Genomic DNA, 15,400 nt, shown 5'->3' with positions numbered 1-15,400 from the left:
CAAGTGAGGCAGCCAGGCCATGGAAGATCCAGAGAGCTGCAGGTGGCGCCGGGTCCAGCCACGGTGATCTGCTCACGGCAACGAGAGATCACTTTTTCCATTGCAGCTTAGACATCACATCTTTCCTGCCCTGGCCACTTCCCGCCTCACCCCGTAACTACCCCGAAGCTATGAGGGAAAGAAGGGACTTAGCTCCAGATCAGTTTTTAAGCAAGGGTATAATCAGAGCAGGCTACGGAAGGCAACACTGTCTCCTCTCAACAAGAGCTTAGAAAAAAAATCGCAAGGGAGAGCAACTGTCAGGTCCTGAACTTCGTTTCTAAAATTAAGGGGTTTCCCCCGTCCCGGCCTCCCATTCACAAGATCCAGTGGTGCCCCACTCTGATCAAGTGCCTGGAGTTGTAACCACTGAAAATAGAGGTGGGTACTCTTCTCTGCAGGCAGCTGTCCTGCATCCATAAATCACTGTGTGCAGGTACTGTTAATGTTTGCCTAAACTTTGTTCCCTCCTCACTACCTGCAGAGTTCCTTAAGAAATATGAGTAAAAAACCCATTAAAACTAACCTACTTAGTACATTCTAAAACATATGTACTGTTTCCATAAGTAAGCATTAAAGCCACAGTAACTGAGCCATTAATCTTTAATAAAACTTCTGTTAAAAAAACATATCTTTGTTCCCTGGCAGGGAATATTACAGCTGCTCATAGCTACTAAGACTGAACATTTCCTTTTCCAGTGAGAGGTTGTTGGCACTACTGGGCTGAACTCAATACGTCTTTGAAGATGGATCAACAAGGTCCAAGAATATTCAGGCACTAAGGAATTTGGGCAGATATCCCAGAAGTAGCAAGACCCACTCCTGAATCTAAAGTTCTCACAGCTTTTTGTGTTGGAAACACAACTATTCAGATGGCTTTATGCTCTAATGGGAGCATTGAAGACTATGACACAAACAAATGAAATCCTTATCTGTTGATTAAAGTATTTTAGCTTTTTTTCCTTCTTGTACAGCCAGTAACAGTGCTGCCTCTCACAGAACTGCACACACTATTGTTCAGCAGCTGCTGCTTATCCATCCCTTTGGATGAGAATGGTTGCTTTGCTCTTCCCCCTCATGAGCAGTAATGCATGGGGACAAAGATGGCCAGGGGTTGTTTTCTGAAGTGCTCAGGTCCCAGACAGCATTTGTTCTCTCTGCCACAGCTCGGCATGGAGATGGGAAAGCAGGTATGACAGCCACAGATCCAGGGAGTGTGGGAGGGAAGCAGAAGAGGAGGGGCATGAGGAAGCCGAGCTGCTGCTGCTCTGCTGCTGCTCCAAGCTCCCAGGGCAGCCTCATCCTCTGCTCTTCCAGCACGGACTTTTTCTCTGCCACACTGGCACCAGCTGCCAAACCTGGGTGTCATCTCTTGGATAACACAGATTCCTCAACCTCCTTTTTGCCAGTCCCTGGAATAATCTGTACCAGAGACAGAGAGAACTGGGAAAAATCATCTTTAGAAAATTGCTCCTCAAAGGAAAGACACGGCGCTGGAAAAGACAAAAGTTCACCTCTGGCCACCCCTAACAAACACAGATGTACCTGTCAGCAGTTCAGGGCTGCAGTGACTGCTCCTTGCCTGGCTCCATGAAGGAGCAGAAAAACAACTTTGTGCTTTCCCTTGGAGCCAACACCAGCAAGTGCAACCTTGAGACCAGCCAAACAGAGTCCCCAACATGCTGGGCAGAAGCAACCAGGGGCGGCCCAGAGGTGGTGATTGTACCAGTGCTTTTTGGGTTGATTTTTCTCCTGGGAATGGTGGGAAACACATTAGTGTTGGTTGTTTTGGGGCGTTTCCGGCCTGGGGGACGCCCATCACGCAGTGCCACCAACATCTTCATCCTGAACTTAAGCATTGCAGACTTCTCCTTTCTGCTCTTCTGCGTTCCCTTCCAGGCCACCATCTACTCCTTGCCCGAGTGGATCTTCGGTGCCTTCTTTTGCAAGTGGGTTCACTACTTGGCCATGGCAACAATGCTGGTCAGCATCTTCACTCTGGTGGCCATGTCTGTGGACAGATACATTGCTGTGGTCCATGCCAAACGCTCGCCCTGCATCCGCAGCAAGCGCAACGCTGCCCTTGGCGTGGCTGTCATTTGGCTGCTGTCTCTCCTCATCGCCATCCCCGTGGCCCAGCACCAGGCCCTCATGAGTGGCCATCAGCAGGCACCCAACAGCTCTTTCTGCTGGGAGCACTGGGCAAACGGTTCCACAGCCAAGCAGATGTACAAGATTACCATCCTGCTGGTGGGATACCTCCTGCCCCTGCTGCTCATCACCTGCTGCTATGCCAAGGTGGGTGCGAGGGATGGGAATAATGTTTAAATGGAGAGAAAGATCTCAGACTCCTGGTGGCTTCTGTGTGTGCTTAGCTACACAGCCAAATAACTGATCCAACCCTTTCCGTATTCTCTCCTAGTACAGAATACTTTTTTGAGGTGGGGGGAGGGATGGAAAACAGAATGAAATTACACCAGATCACAAAAAGGATTACAACTGCTAAGATGACACCCAGCCTGGCTCCCAAACCCTCTAAAGAATCTTGCTGTTTTTCATATTTTTCATTTTGTTCTTTCTAAGTAACAAATGTTTGCTACTGGCAAGAGAAAAAACCTATGGAAGGATAAACATTTCCAGGTTATTGCTGTGCTGTAAACAGTTTTCAAAAGCTAGATCTAGATGTTGTTAATTGAGAATTGCCTGCAGTGCTTCAACACTCCTTATGACCCTCCCTTCAAGGGTGAGCCCACTCCTACCACCACATTTGTTTGTGCTGCCTCCAGGAGCAGCAGGACAGTCCCACCAGGGAACAGGACTGGCAGCCTGCTCTCTGCCCATGTGCATCATCAGCCTACGGAATAAATGAAGACAATCTGAGGCACAACATAAAATTCAAAGTCCATGTGAAAACCCCTGTGGATTTCAGCATAGTGCCAGCTGAGCTCTTAATATGTGCTGAACTACTGGAAGCATAGCAGGTTTAATGCTCTTTCCAAACCTTGTTTCTTAAAAGAGAAAGTGGAGAGTTTAGAATTAAAATCTGAAAGTATCATATTTGAAGTAATGTTAAAATAATTATTTCAAATTTTTGGTGCTTGTATGAGGAGTTCAAGTATTAATACACAAATTTCAATTTCTCATTCCATATATTGCTCCTTTTTTCCCCCCAAGGTTTTATACCATCTTCATACAAAAGTAAAGAACATTTCCAAGAAGTCAGAGAGATCAAAGAAGAAGGTAAATATCTTTGGTTTAATCTGTTAATTGACCATAATACAATAGGTATGCCAGTTTTATAAAGTAATCAGCCTGGTCTATGCTGATTCCAGTTGTTTTACAGTTACAATTTCTGTCAGTCCTTTTTGCCTATGGATCCTAACTAGATTTAACTACAGATTATATTTAGTTTCTACTGGTTCATTACATTCACTAACATACACTCAGCTTTATTTGCAATATACTTATGAGTATCAATTCATAATTGGTCTTGCACCTACACTGTCTGTAAGGATAGAACTCAATTGGTACTTACAATAATATCTCATAACACAATAACTATAGAAGTTATACACCACAATATTGGCTAGACTGGTGTTCCTTTCCCTTTCCCCTCAGAGTGTTTTTGAACATGTTTTCTGTGTTCATCTAACTTCAAGTAGGTTCTGATAAACTTTCTTTTAACCACCTTTTCTAAGGCAACACATTATGCAGAAATGAGCTGCTGTGTGTTGCCTGCTGCAGGAACACCACCAGACCTAGATGGAACAGACTACATTGAAGAACACCATGTCTTATTTTGCCTGCTGATTTTTTGATGAATGCTGATGCTACCACAGATAAACTGTGAATTAAAATTTCAAAATCAAGAGTATAATTTCTTGATCAATAGTGCAGACTACAAACAGAAACCGGAGTCAGAGTTTGGTGAGTTTAACAGCTACCATGAGAAAAGGCAACCAAGACATGCTGACAATTTTGATAATGTAAAATGCAGCAAATAAAGTGCTAAGAAGCAATGTCCTTCCACATAGAATCATTTCACAATTTCATAAGTTTGAAAAGTTGTTTTGGGTCTCAAAGTCACCAGCAAATCCCTAAACTGGTTGTATGAAATTCCCCTCCAGAATTTCTTTACCCATGTATGAATGGCACACTACCTATTTTGTTGCTAATTTTTAAGAGAATACTACCAACAGTTGAAAATTACTACTGTCACTTTTCTGTAAAGAAGTTAAGAATTTCATTTATGACAGTCACTTTTTCAAATGTACCCACTTGTGTTGTTTTCAGATTTGCTTTGTAGAGTTGGATGAAAAAATAGCTCTACAGTTTCTTCAGCCTTGGGCATTGTTATTAGATATAGCCAAGAGGATCAATCTTTAAAAACACCTTTGATTTTACCTGTTCAAACAAGTTAGTGATGCAGCACTTCTTCCTCCCTCCCCTTAAGTATTTTCCTGGCCATAATTATGAAACACCCAATAGCAATTCTTGTTCCATGTGGCACAGTTAGGCCTAGTTTAATAGGTGATCCTTTCAGATAAAAGAAAAATAAAATACATTCCTCTACACACACATATCATCCTTCACAATATGTCTTCTTCCAGCACTGTCTGTGTAGAAATTGTCCATATAGCTTTCCTGCACGCCAAGCATCTTCTTTAGTGTACTTACTTCAAGTATTTTTTGTGGCAAACACTACTCTTAACATTTCATAAGGAGGCTTTCTTGGTCTGGTTGCAGACACACTGAATTCCTGCATATGCTTTCAAAGCATACTTGAAACACAAGAGTGAGAGTCCATCTTTTAAAGCACGTCTTCTTAAGCACACTTCACACTAGAGCCTAATAGGAAACTCATAGATGCATGTCAGTTCTGCTAATCCAGCTTCCTTCATATGTACTTAGTTGGTCCATTTGTGAAAGTAGTTGTGTTTGGGTTTAATTCATAAACTTCATCAGGGATTAAGTGAACAGCTTTTGCTTATTTTACTCAAAGATATTTGACAAATGAATCTTGATCCACATTTGAAAGGTTAATTTAGTACATACAGAACATCGAGTTTGTTCTGAAATATGTGTGACTTCAGTGGCTAAACGCTGATTGCCTTGAGCTGTGAGAGAAAGTGTAGCACAACAACCAAGTCTTCCCATATGAGGTGATAAAATCATGTGAGTCACATCTGTTAATTCACAGTGTGCATCTTCACCACACTGATATGGAAAACAGTGTCATATTCATAAAAAGGAGTATAGTCTGAAACTATGACCATGCAGTTCCTGCTTCATTCCTATCATTTTAAGAAAACTGGGCTATTATCCTCCTTCCACCTCCAAGAGAACGGGGTTTGGGTTTGCTCTTTTTGGGTTTTCCTATTTGGATTTGGTTTGGTTTTTTTCTGTTTGGTTTGTGGGTTTGGTGTTGTTTTGTTTTTAAACAGTTAAATAGCAAATTTTGCAAACAGGTTTTTGTTCAAATCTCCCAACGCTCATCTGGGCTACATACATGAATAAAAGTCTCAAAAGAATCAAATTGCAGGCTCAGAGTCCTTGTTGAACAAGATTTTCCAGTGAAAGAGTTGCCAGCATTACCACTGCAAACAATTTGCTTTGTCACTCAGCATTTCAGAAGCTATAAGAACTCTCCTCAGGACTGAACACTTCAAGATAAAACATAGTTAAGAAAGAAAGCAAATGCCATAGAGTTCAGGCTGTGGTCTTGCCATAAGCAGCATTCCACATGCTGATTGGAAACACATTGTTATTATGCTCCGTTACAGACTGCTTCTGAAAAAAATAGTACTACCAGGTAAGAGTTTTTAAAATGTCAAGACTTATTTCTGGATCTTTAGCTTTCATTGACCTTGCTGGAGTCTTGGTGTAATATCAGTCCCTCCACCCCCAGATCCTATAACACTGATATCAGGCAGAAGAGACATCATTCTTACTCACATAGTTTGAGCCATAGAACACAGAAATACAGTAGGAAGTATTACTGGGACAAATCCAAATTAAAGCCACCTGAAAGGTCATAGAGGGGCTGGTATTTTATCTGCTATTAATACATCCTGGAAATTTGGAAACAGCATGTGAACCTCAATAAGACAAATATTTACGGAACAAATGGGATACTGCTGGATCCAGCCCTAGGGTGATTTCTAATGAGATGGTGATAGCATGGCCAAATTGATAGTCCCAGTTGTGCAAGTACATGCCTGACTTTCCTAGCTGCACTGCTGTAGCAAAGAAAGCAAAATAATCCTGGATTTAACTGACCCTGAGTATGTGAAACATATTACTGGAGCCCAGATACTTGGTACTGTGGCTCAACCTCCCCCTTTAAAGATCGTACTGTATCATGAATTTATATCTATGCCTTTAAAATGAAAAAAAAAAAAATAAAACCCTGTTTTAAAAAGTAAATCAAACCCATGGAAACAGGAAACAAAGCCTAATGAACTACGGTATTGGGAATTCGTTATTTCAAGAAGTCTCTTGCTTGTTTCTCTACCCCTTTTTGCCTTTTCATGACACAGTATGGTTCCCAGTGCCTGCTCCCTCCAGCTGTGCTCCCCTCCCTCCCTGGTGTGTGCTGCCTGCTCCCAGCAGAGCAGCACCTGCTGCCCAGGGACCCGCAGAGCTGCACGTGCAGACAAGCATGTGATAATTCTGTCTGTTATCACAGTATGGAAACAAAACCCAGTTAAAAGTTAAAAGAATTGTAGGGGTTTTGGCTATCCACACAGTTAAGAGGAGCTCTGACACATACACCTACAGAGTGGCACTGCCACCCAATTTCCTCTCAACAGGGTCTTGTCAAAAAATTCCCACTGCTGTATGAAGCACCTTTAAATAAATGTCTCCAACACCAGGCTTCACTTCAGCAGCATCTGAAGGCCCATCTGTTGTCTCCCAGACCACAGTGCCACAAGATATACCTGGGGTTTCAGCAGGGATTTTATTCCCTGCACTACATTTGCGAAGTCACTTTTCCCTTCTCCTCCATTACTGATGATCGTTCTGCTCTCTGTCATTGTCCCATTTGCCACAACATTGTACTCAAAGTCTGTTATTTGAAGGTACATAGGGGCTAAAAGGACAGCTTAAGAGGGCCCTGATTTTTAGGACAAACTACTCATGGGCAGTGTTCAGACACACTATTGTAAAGTCAGTTACAACCACATTTTGTTTGAATGGGTCCAGTTTACGAATAATCCGGAGAGCTCTGGCAGCTGTCACCCCCTCCAAGTCAGTGCTCAAACACCTGCTGAAAAGAACAAGTTTGTCTTTAGCAGAAACCTACAAAAGACATACAGGCACAAATCACCAAACAAAAAAAAAGGGAAGGTTTTGTGCTTGGGTTGTGATGTGGAAGCTTTTAAGTTACAGGATGATTATGTAGAGAAACCTTTTCAATTTAAGCACACAAGAAACTTTGTAAAAATTTCCCCTGCACAAAGTTTGCTGCATCCTGACTTCACATCCCGTTATAAAAAGATTTTGACCTTTAATTCAGATTCCCACTTTAAAATTTTTATATAAGTTTGCCATCTACATGACAATGTTGGACATGCTCAATTTAATGTGCTTTTCCATTTATATGTAACATCTGTGCATTAGATCAAGGAAGATGTTTAGTACTTTTCACAAGCTTAGGCTGAAATTCTGCATGATGCACTAAGACTGTGCCTGCAGAAGAGATACATGACCGTCTGTTTCCCCATTTAATGCCATACTGGCTGTACAAGTTTGCCAGCCTTGAAAATCAGATGGTGTGATGCTGCGGGATTCTCCTTTGAAGTTTTGGATAATCGTTTTTTGAGGCCAGCCAGCAAGACCACAGGCTAAGAAATTCTGTGCACCCCTCTATGACAATTAAGTGTATTTCAATTCTGTTATCTCTTTTCTGAACTATGCAGAGTACAGCAAGTCTGTAATTTGGCTCCAAGGAAAGTTAACAATTCCCCCTCTGACAGTGTTGCAAAATATTTCATAAGAGCCCAGCCCCAGGAACTCTGCTCATACATCTGCCTTAAATAAGATGATTTAATGACGGAAATTAATGCAAACCGAGGGCTATCATGGCCCTATGGTGTTTTACTGGCCTCTGGAGCACACCAGAGTTCCTCAGTGTTTATTCAGTTCTGTCTTGTGCATCTTTGAAGAACAAATAACAAGGCTTGCAAACTGAACAATCTGAAATGCTTTTTCAAATTTAAGAATGTTTCTGGGAATGTGAATTTCACAGCTATTTTGCAGGCTTCCTTGAAAGGATAGTAGGAGCTGTGGGGCCTTGAGGCCAAAAGCTTCAATTAACAGACCAAATGAGCCACTCAAAGATAACAAATTAGTACTATGCTTTTCTATTGGTTAGCTACAATAGGAAGGTGAGCCGTGCTTACCTGGTGGGTAAGCAAATCAGCTGTTCATTGCTTCCAGAGATAAGTAAATACGAAGACACACGGAGTTTATTTGGGACACTCCCTGGAGTGCTGCACTTTGAAGGTCATACAAGAGCTTAAGGTAAAAGATACAGAATTCCTCCAAGATAGACGGGTATTCCTGAACATCTTGGCCAAGAGAGGCAGATAAAAGCTGCACTGTTACTGCTTTCTTGTATGCTAAACTAACTATTTGGCTACTGTTCATGCAAATTGAAGGTTTTCATGGAGATAATGGACGTGAAGTTCAAGGCCTTGGCATTTGAACAACAGTAGATACAGCAAAGGAACATGGAAGATCCTGGGATCCATTGAGCAAAAGAATATAATTCCAAGGTGAAATCCTGCACGTTGTTTGGTTAACAGGAGCCCAGGGCAGCAGGAATTAAGAGCATCATTACTAATTAGGGGATAATAGAAATATCACAATGCTCATAAGCATTTATGAATACAGGATGAGTCAGTTTCAAGGGCACCAACAGAGGAGATTAGAACGAGAGATGTGCAGATGAGCAGCTGGAACAGTGCAAGCAAGCTGCTGCGAAATGAAGAGCCCCCTTTGTACATAAAGCAAGTAACCAAAATGAACTGATAACATCTGAAAATATATTTACTTCAGTCCCTCCTCTTCTTCATGACATCCAGCTGCCATCTCTGACTCCAAGAAAGAAGACAGAACAATGAAAAAGAATACTTTCAGTGTCCTTCTCAGATCACTGAAGAGTAGAATTATATACAAATGTAATAAAAAAAAAGACCAAAGGGCAATGAGAAGTGCTTCAATAGTAATTAAAAGATGTGTGTGCTCTGAAGTAGAGAAAGCTGCTATCCAACATTTAAGTTACTTAAGAATAGGTATGCCATTTTCTGAACATTTTGCATTTATCACTTAGCTATGGGCATGTTTCTGGAGATCAGATTGTGTTTGGGACCTTTCTGTTAGAACTTTATGTGCAAAAGGAAAAGAATGTTTGCAAATCCATCAGGGGGAGTCAGATTTGCCAACAGAGCAAACAAGAATGTGGCAGCAGGAGTGAAGAAATTGGCAGTTTTCACTTTGCACGTTGGCTCACAGATGGACTTAGAACAAAGGGATGTTCTTGGTTCAATATCCCTGAATCTAAAGCCACAAAAATTGTCTTCCTCAGAGGTTGGTAAGTTCCTTCAGCAGTACAGTAGTATATTGCACTAAGCCACATGTCTTTCCTGGGCACTGACACAGGGTACCTGCAGTATCTAAAACCAAAAGCTTTAAAAAGTGACCCAAAAGCCATGGGTCACTACATTTTTTTCAAGTCTTCACTACAGTAAATTACAATATATAGTGAAGTCTGTAACCCTGTAGCTTACCATAACCAAGTCTGGGGCAATCAAAACATGCACCATTTGTCTCTCAAACTTTAAGGGAAAAAATATACAAGTTAGAGATGAGCATAACAGGAGAAAAGATTTATCAGTGAATCACATAATCAGGTATCAGACATCCTCCTACAGAGCAGCAATAAAGGAAGAGTCAATTGTTGTTTGCTGATAAGACAGTGTGGAAGAACAGGCATAGGCTACTTTATGCTTCTTCATTCAGAACTATGGAAGAAAAAAAAAGAGAAAATAATCTCAGCATATTCAGGAAACAGCAGTTGTCTCACTAATGAAGCCCAGTTTGTCTGCAAGCCAGTACTCTTTAATAAAAACCTAATTGAATGTTCTTTCCCATTTCTGTGTGGCTGAAGTACACAGTAGAAATGGATGGTCTGATCAGCTCTGAGAAATGATGTGCAGCTGGGCTGTCTCCAACTGGGACTAAATTAGGAAAGTGGCAAGCCCTCTACCCCTCTAGACTGTTCTGTCCACTCTATATTTTAATCTCAGGAATTCAGCTAGTCCTTCCTAAAATATGTAAATCCATGGAATACTTGAAGCATTTGACTCATTACAGGACAATCTTAATTTTGCCCTTGAGCAGATGCCTGACAAGTTGAAGCAACTTCATTAGAAGCTTATCAAGGACAACAGCTCTAAACACAATTAAATTTAAGGACTTCATCATCCTCCGGAATGAGGTATCTCTCCCAAAATGTTTTTTAAACATATTTCCCATTGCTTTTTGAAGGATGGGAGAAGGCTAAAAGCAAGAAACAGCTTGTCTAGAGCGAGGGGAAAAAAATAATCAAAGGGCAAAACAGACAAAGAAAGTCTGGAAAGCATAAATGAGAGGCAGATGACCAATAAAGATAACAAAAGAATAAGCAGGTAAATTCGAGACAATCTGCACATGACAGAAATGGGGGGGCGGGGGAGGAATAACAGAAGTTTGTCTAATTATCTGACAAACAAAAATATCTCCTTGTCTTTCTTTGTCACTATGCTATCAATTCACTGTACAGCTTAAACACACTTACTTTGACTCTACAACAAATAACACAGTAAGTTATTTTCTGGAGCTGCTTGAAAGACTTCTAGAAGTATTCTAGAAGTATTAAGAGAGACTGAAACAACCCAGTAGAGCGGATTGTACGTCTATTATGGACCCACCAAAACTTCAAAGTTGAACCAGAAGGTTTGCATTAAGTGGGGACAGCTTGACCAACAGTAATGCAATGTGCAAACTATCACAGCCCCTGGAAGAAGCTCTAACAATACACAAACTATTTGGATCAGTCCTCCATAGCTGGTCAGTCTATAGTAACAGTAGTTTAAGCTACAACAAAGTTGTAACATTAAAAGTCAAATAATGTTTTGGTTCACTTTCCTCTATCTTAACTACATGATCCCTAACTTGAAAAAACAGACACAAGTTCCATTTCCAAAATCTGTTTCTTGAGTCATGAATGATGTACATTATTGCTCTAATATTGTCTGTTTTCCATCTCAAAATCCCCAAAAGCTGGACCCCAGAAATAGCTTTGTGCTATTACATAGCAACAGTAAACCCATTTTGTAATACTCAGCCCTATGTTAAATGCAAGTTTTGTTATTTCACAATAAAAGGGGAAAAAAAGCCAGGTATATAAGCCTTATTCAAAAGAATGTTTCAGTGCTTGTAGCCCCCTAATTTAAGCAGATGGATGCTATGAAAGGTTGCCTGGGTAACAAGCCTAAGCTACTTAACATTGCTAGAGGGTAAAGAAGTAGCACCATTACTTCTGGTGAAAGCTAATGATGAGACCTGTTTATTCATCATTTCTTTGGTACCCATCATACCAAGCTTACCAAGTGGGTAAGCTAGATCCCACAAGACCACTAGGTCTGTGTCTTTTGGTCTCATCAACTTCTAATCATTCCAGTCTATTTTTAAGGACATCATCTGGCTCAGAGCATGATTGGTTTGAGGACGCTTGGCAGTGTAGTTTGTTCACTCTCAGGGGAATATCTTTGTTAGCTCAGCTGTCAGACACCATTCTGGTAGGTGAAACAAGGAAGCACCTGGAGTATGCCAGGTACACAATGAACCTACAGGTTATTGCCTTTCAAAGTTAATACAAACTTGTTTGAGAGACCTATTTGACAGAAATCTCTTTTTTTTAAAACTTGTATTGTAGTCTTGATCTAAAGCAATAACATCTTCCTTAGAGAGGTTAATGGGTTTAACTAAATGTGGCCATGATAACCACTGACTAAATGAATTTTTGTTCACTAGAAAATTATCCCTGTTCTAGGAAAGTAACTTTACACTATTCACTTGAAGTCATGCTAGGGAATTATTGACAGAAGCATTGACGTAGCCTAGCAAGGCTGTAAATCTTAAGCTGAAATGCAACCTAAGTTTTAATTTTTCTCCACTGCTTTCCTGCTACTTGTACAACAATTCGCCTCAGGGGAAGGATATCATCTGTATGTCTGCAAGTTGTTATATTTATTAAAATGACAAAATACAAATGAGAAACACTAAATACCAAAGTTAAAAATCAGACATTGTGCAGAGAAACAAGTGGAGCAAGAGGAGGGAAGTCACCAGTTGTGCATCTGCTACAGAACCCCAAAATGAGGGATTAAATACAGAAAAATTGGTCACCTTGTATTACCATTTGTATTTTTGAAAACTCATGAAGTCAGGTGGAATAAGCCCCACAAAAACATTTGGAAAGGATCTTAGGGCCCCCAAGTCAGCAATCTCTGAGCCTTGCTAGGCATTCACTTAGTGTTCTAGAAGTAGAAAGTGAGAGAAAAGCAACACTATCAGGTCTCCTAAACGTGAAAAATGAGATCCTACTCCCACAGGCCTCAGGGTCTTACAGAAAGGAAGCTGAAGTGAGTTATAGCCTAATTTTATTTACTGTCACTGATAACCTTCATTTTGTATGGTGATCTCGAAGAACACTGTTTTCAGGAAAATTTTACCTCAGGTCAAGCTTTGGGACTGTGCCAGAGGCTGCCCAGTTAACTGGGAAGCAACCATGGCAGAGGAACACCTCTAATCCAGCCAGCACAGGCTGGGATCCCAGAGGCACAGGGAGCCTCCCTCAGGTCATCACCCAGCTAGGAACATTTCTAATCAATGCACACTGCATACGTAAAAAAAATCCTCTATTCAATGGTTTTCTGGGTTTCTCCTGTAATAGGGAAGATACTGGAAAAATCCTTCTCCTCAGGCCAGTTTTTGTTACTCCTCTCAGTGGCAAGCTTGCCTGCAAGTTGTTTTTCCCTGCAATTATTTTCAATAGCGTTAATGTTCCTCAGCCTCCAAATGAGATATTATTTCCACTCTTCCTTGTAACACAGTTAGCATTGTTGCAGCCTTTATACTGTTTGAAGTTTTATAGGCACTACCTCCATTGTCTATAGCTATTTCCTTGAGCCAAAACCAGCCAATCCAAGTTTACCAGGGTTTTTAGCATCCTTTTTCATACTGTCATAATGTGCCCACCTGGCAGTCGTGAGTGTTGCCTGTGTTATGCTGCCTTCACTAATGACAGAGGAAAGCAAACTCACTCATTCCACAGCCTCACTTGATCATTGTGACCATTTAACACACGATCTCGTCTTTTCCAGACAGCGCAGACAGTGCTTCTCGTGGTTGCTGCGTTCCTGCTCTCCTGGCTGCCACACCATATCATCACCATGTGGGCAGAGTTTGGGCACTTTCCCCTGAACAACATCTCCTTCACCTTCCGCATCATCTCTCACTGCTTGGCCTACGGGAACTCTTGCATCAACCCCATCCTTTACGCTTTCCTCTCGGAGAATTTCCGCAAGGCCTGCCGGCAAGTCTTCACCTGCAAGTTCTTCCAGCGGCCGGCTTCCACTGAGAAACTGGCCAGAGTGCGCGTGGAGAATTTCTCTACCACACACTCCACCACTAATGTGTAAGCTGGGCTCACAAACATGTTTCAGGAGAAAGAGGAGGGAAGAAGGTTCTGTCTGGGGAGAACATGTATATGAGTGCATTCCAGGGAGTGGTGGAGTCTGCAGAAGTGTGGGCTTCGTCAGATTGATGGAGTGGTAGGAGATGTATTTCCCTCTGACTGTCATGATACGTGACAGAGTTTGTCCTAGGGTACCTTGCTAGACACTGGGCTATGTGAAACAGAATTACCTGAATGCCCGTAAGATAGAGCCCAAATGCAGCTGTAGTCGTGACAATAGGATCTAAAATAAGATTTACACAGAAGGTAGCATCTATACAGACAAGAAAGCAGCAGTTAATTATGACTGTAGGCAGTCATTTGGATGTGAACAATGAGTGATGCGACTCAGAGAGCAGTTTAGGAGAAGTCAAACTAAAGTCTTTGTATGTCTTTGTTTCGTGAACAAATTTGACTATGTGTGAGCTACACACACATTTATATCACTACCTGTGAGATAAATCTCTAAAGTCTCTAAATCCCCTTGAAGGCTTTGCTATAGCATTTACCTATTGGGCAGTAAAACCTTTCACATGTGTCAGTGACGTGGCTGTCAGCATTTGGTGGCTCTGTATCAGCTTATGCATCCCAGGGTCTAAATGTCTGTGTGCTCCTGTGTGTAATTACTCCTGTTTATCACTGCCTCCAACAACTGTCTCTTGGTGAGCAACAGGAGGAAAGTGGTATTTCTTAAAAAATTGCTTAAAAAACTGGTGGTATTGCTTAAAAAACTGATTTCGTTTGAAAGCAGTCTACAAAAAATTTTGTTGGTAAATATAGTGTTCTCTTGAGTCTATCTACCCAAGGCTTTTAATCAGCCACTTTAGTATATACATAAAGTGCCCGAAATTTTGTGGTGCGGGGTTTTTTTTGGTTTTTTGCTTGTTTGGGGTTTTTTTTACTAACTGTTGTGATCAACAGTGCTCTAGCAACAAACAGTTAAGGGCATTTGTACCAAGTTCAAGGTTACTACTTGTAACTATATAAAGTGCATATTACTTCAAAAGTAGGAAGCAAATCACTGAAAGAACTTCATTATTTCACTGTGTTGTCTAATTTAGTATTTCTGCGTGCTGCAATCCAGACTGACCTGTTCACAGACTGTAAAAATGTGAGTTACAGAACTTAAACTACAAATTATTTGCCGTCCATGCAACGAATGGGTTTCCAGTCTCCAACTGGATCGCTCTTTCACTGTATTTCTAAAACTTGGGAGCCATTGTATTAAATAATTATACTGCAGTTTGTAACTTCCTTTAAGAGCCCCTTAACTGTGCAATATGAACAGAGCAAATGTGTACAACAGGATAAGGTCATATTGCCTGATTCTTAGGTGACTATCTGTGCAAGTTTTCTTTGTTTAGCTTTTACTCTCAGTATATTAAGAGTAGCTCCAGTGTATTACTTAGATCCAATGCTGTGATCTTCTCATTTACCATAATGTAGAAATCTACTATTTCTTCATTCCAAGTGATTGCACAGCCTAAAGTGGATGGCATGGGAAAAACAGCCACTAAAAGAAAGGGTTAAAGAAAGGGTTAAATCACTGCAACAAAAATCAGAGCTAAAATGCTT

At 41.1% G+C, this 15,400-nt stretch overlaps 1 protein-coding gene across 1 annotated transcript; it reads left to right on the top strand.

The window, feature by feature from the left end:
• Positions 1-1,204: 1,204 nt before the first annotated feature.
• Positions 1,205-15,079, top strand: LOC104687478 (galanin receptor type 1-like). Its single transcript, XM_010396606.4, has 3 exons — positions 1,205-2,337; positions 3,214-3,279; positions 13,473-15,079. The coding sequence occupies exons 1-3, from the start codon at positions 1,579-1,581 to the stop codon at positions 13,788-13,790; spliced, it is 1,143 nt and encodes a 380-aa protein (XP_010394908.2). The 5' UTR covers positions 1,205-1,578; the 3' UTR covers positions 13,791-15,079.
• The last annotated feature ends 321 nt before the right edge of the window (positions 15,080-15,400 follow it).

The sequence above is a fragment of the Corvus cornix genome, chromosome 11 (assembly GCF_000738735.6).
Source record: "Corvus cornix cornix isolate S_Up_H32 chromosome 11, ASM73873v5, whole genome shotgun sequence".
In the NCBI taxonomy this organism is placed as follows: domain Eukaryota; kingdom Metazoa; phylum Chordata; class Aves; order Passeriformes; family Corvidae; genus Corvus; species Corvus cornix.
The sequence above is the reverse complement of the archived record's forward strand: the minus strand, read 5'-3'. Positions and strand labels throughout refer to the sequence as shown.

Excerpts from the sequence above, each read along its gene's own strand:
- LOC104687478 (XM_010396606.4), top strand. The coding sequence starts at position 1,579 with ATGTACCTGTCAGCAGTTCAGGGCTGCAGTGACTGCTCCTTGCCTGGC. Across the intron at positions 2,338-3,213 it reads TCACCTGCTGCTATGCCAAG|GTTTTATACCATCTTCATAC; the intron begins GTGGGTGCGAGG and ends TTTCCCCCCAAG. Across the intron at positions 3,280-13,472 it reads CAGAGAGATCAAAGAAGAAG|ACAGCGCAGACAGTGCTTCT; the intron begins GTAAATATCTTT and ends CGTCTTTTCCAG.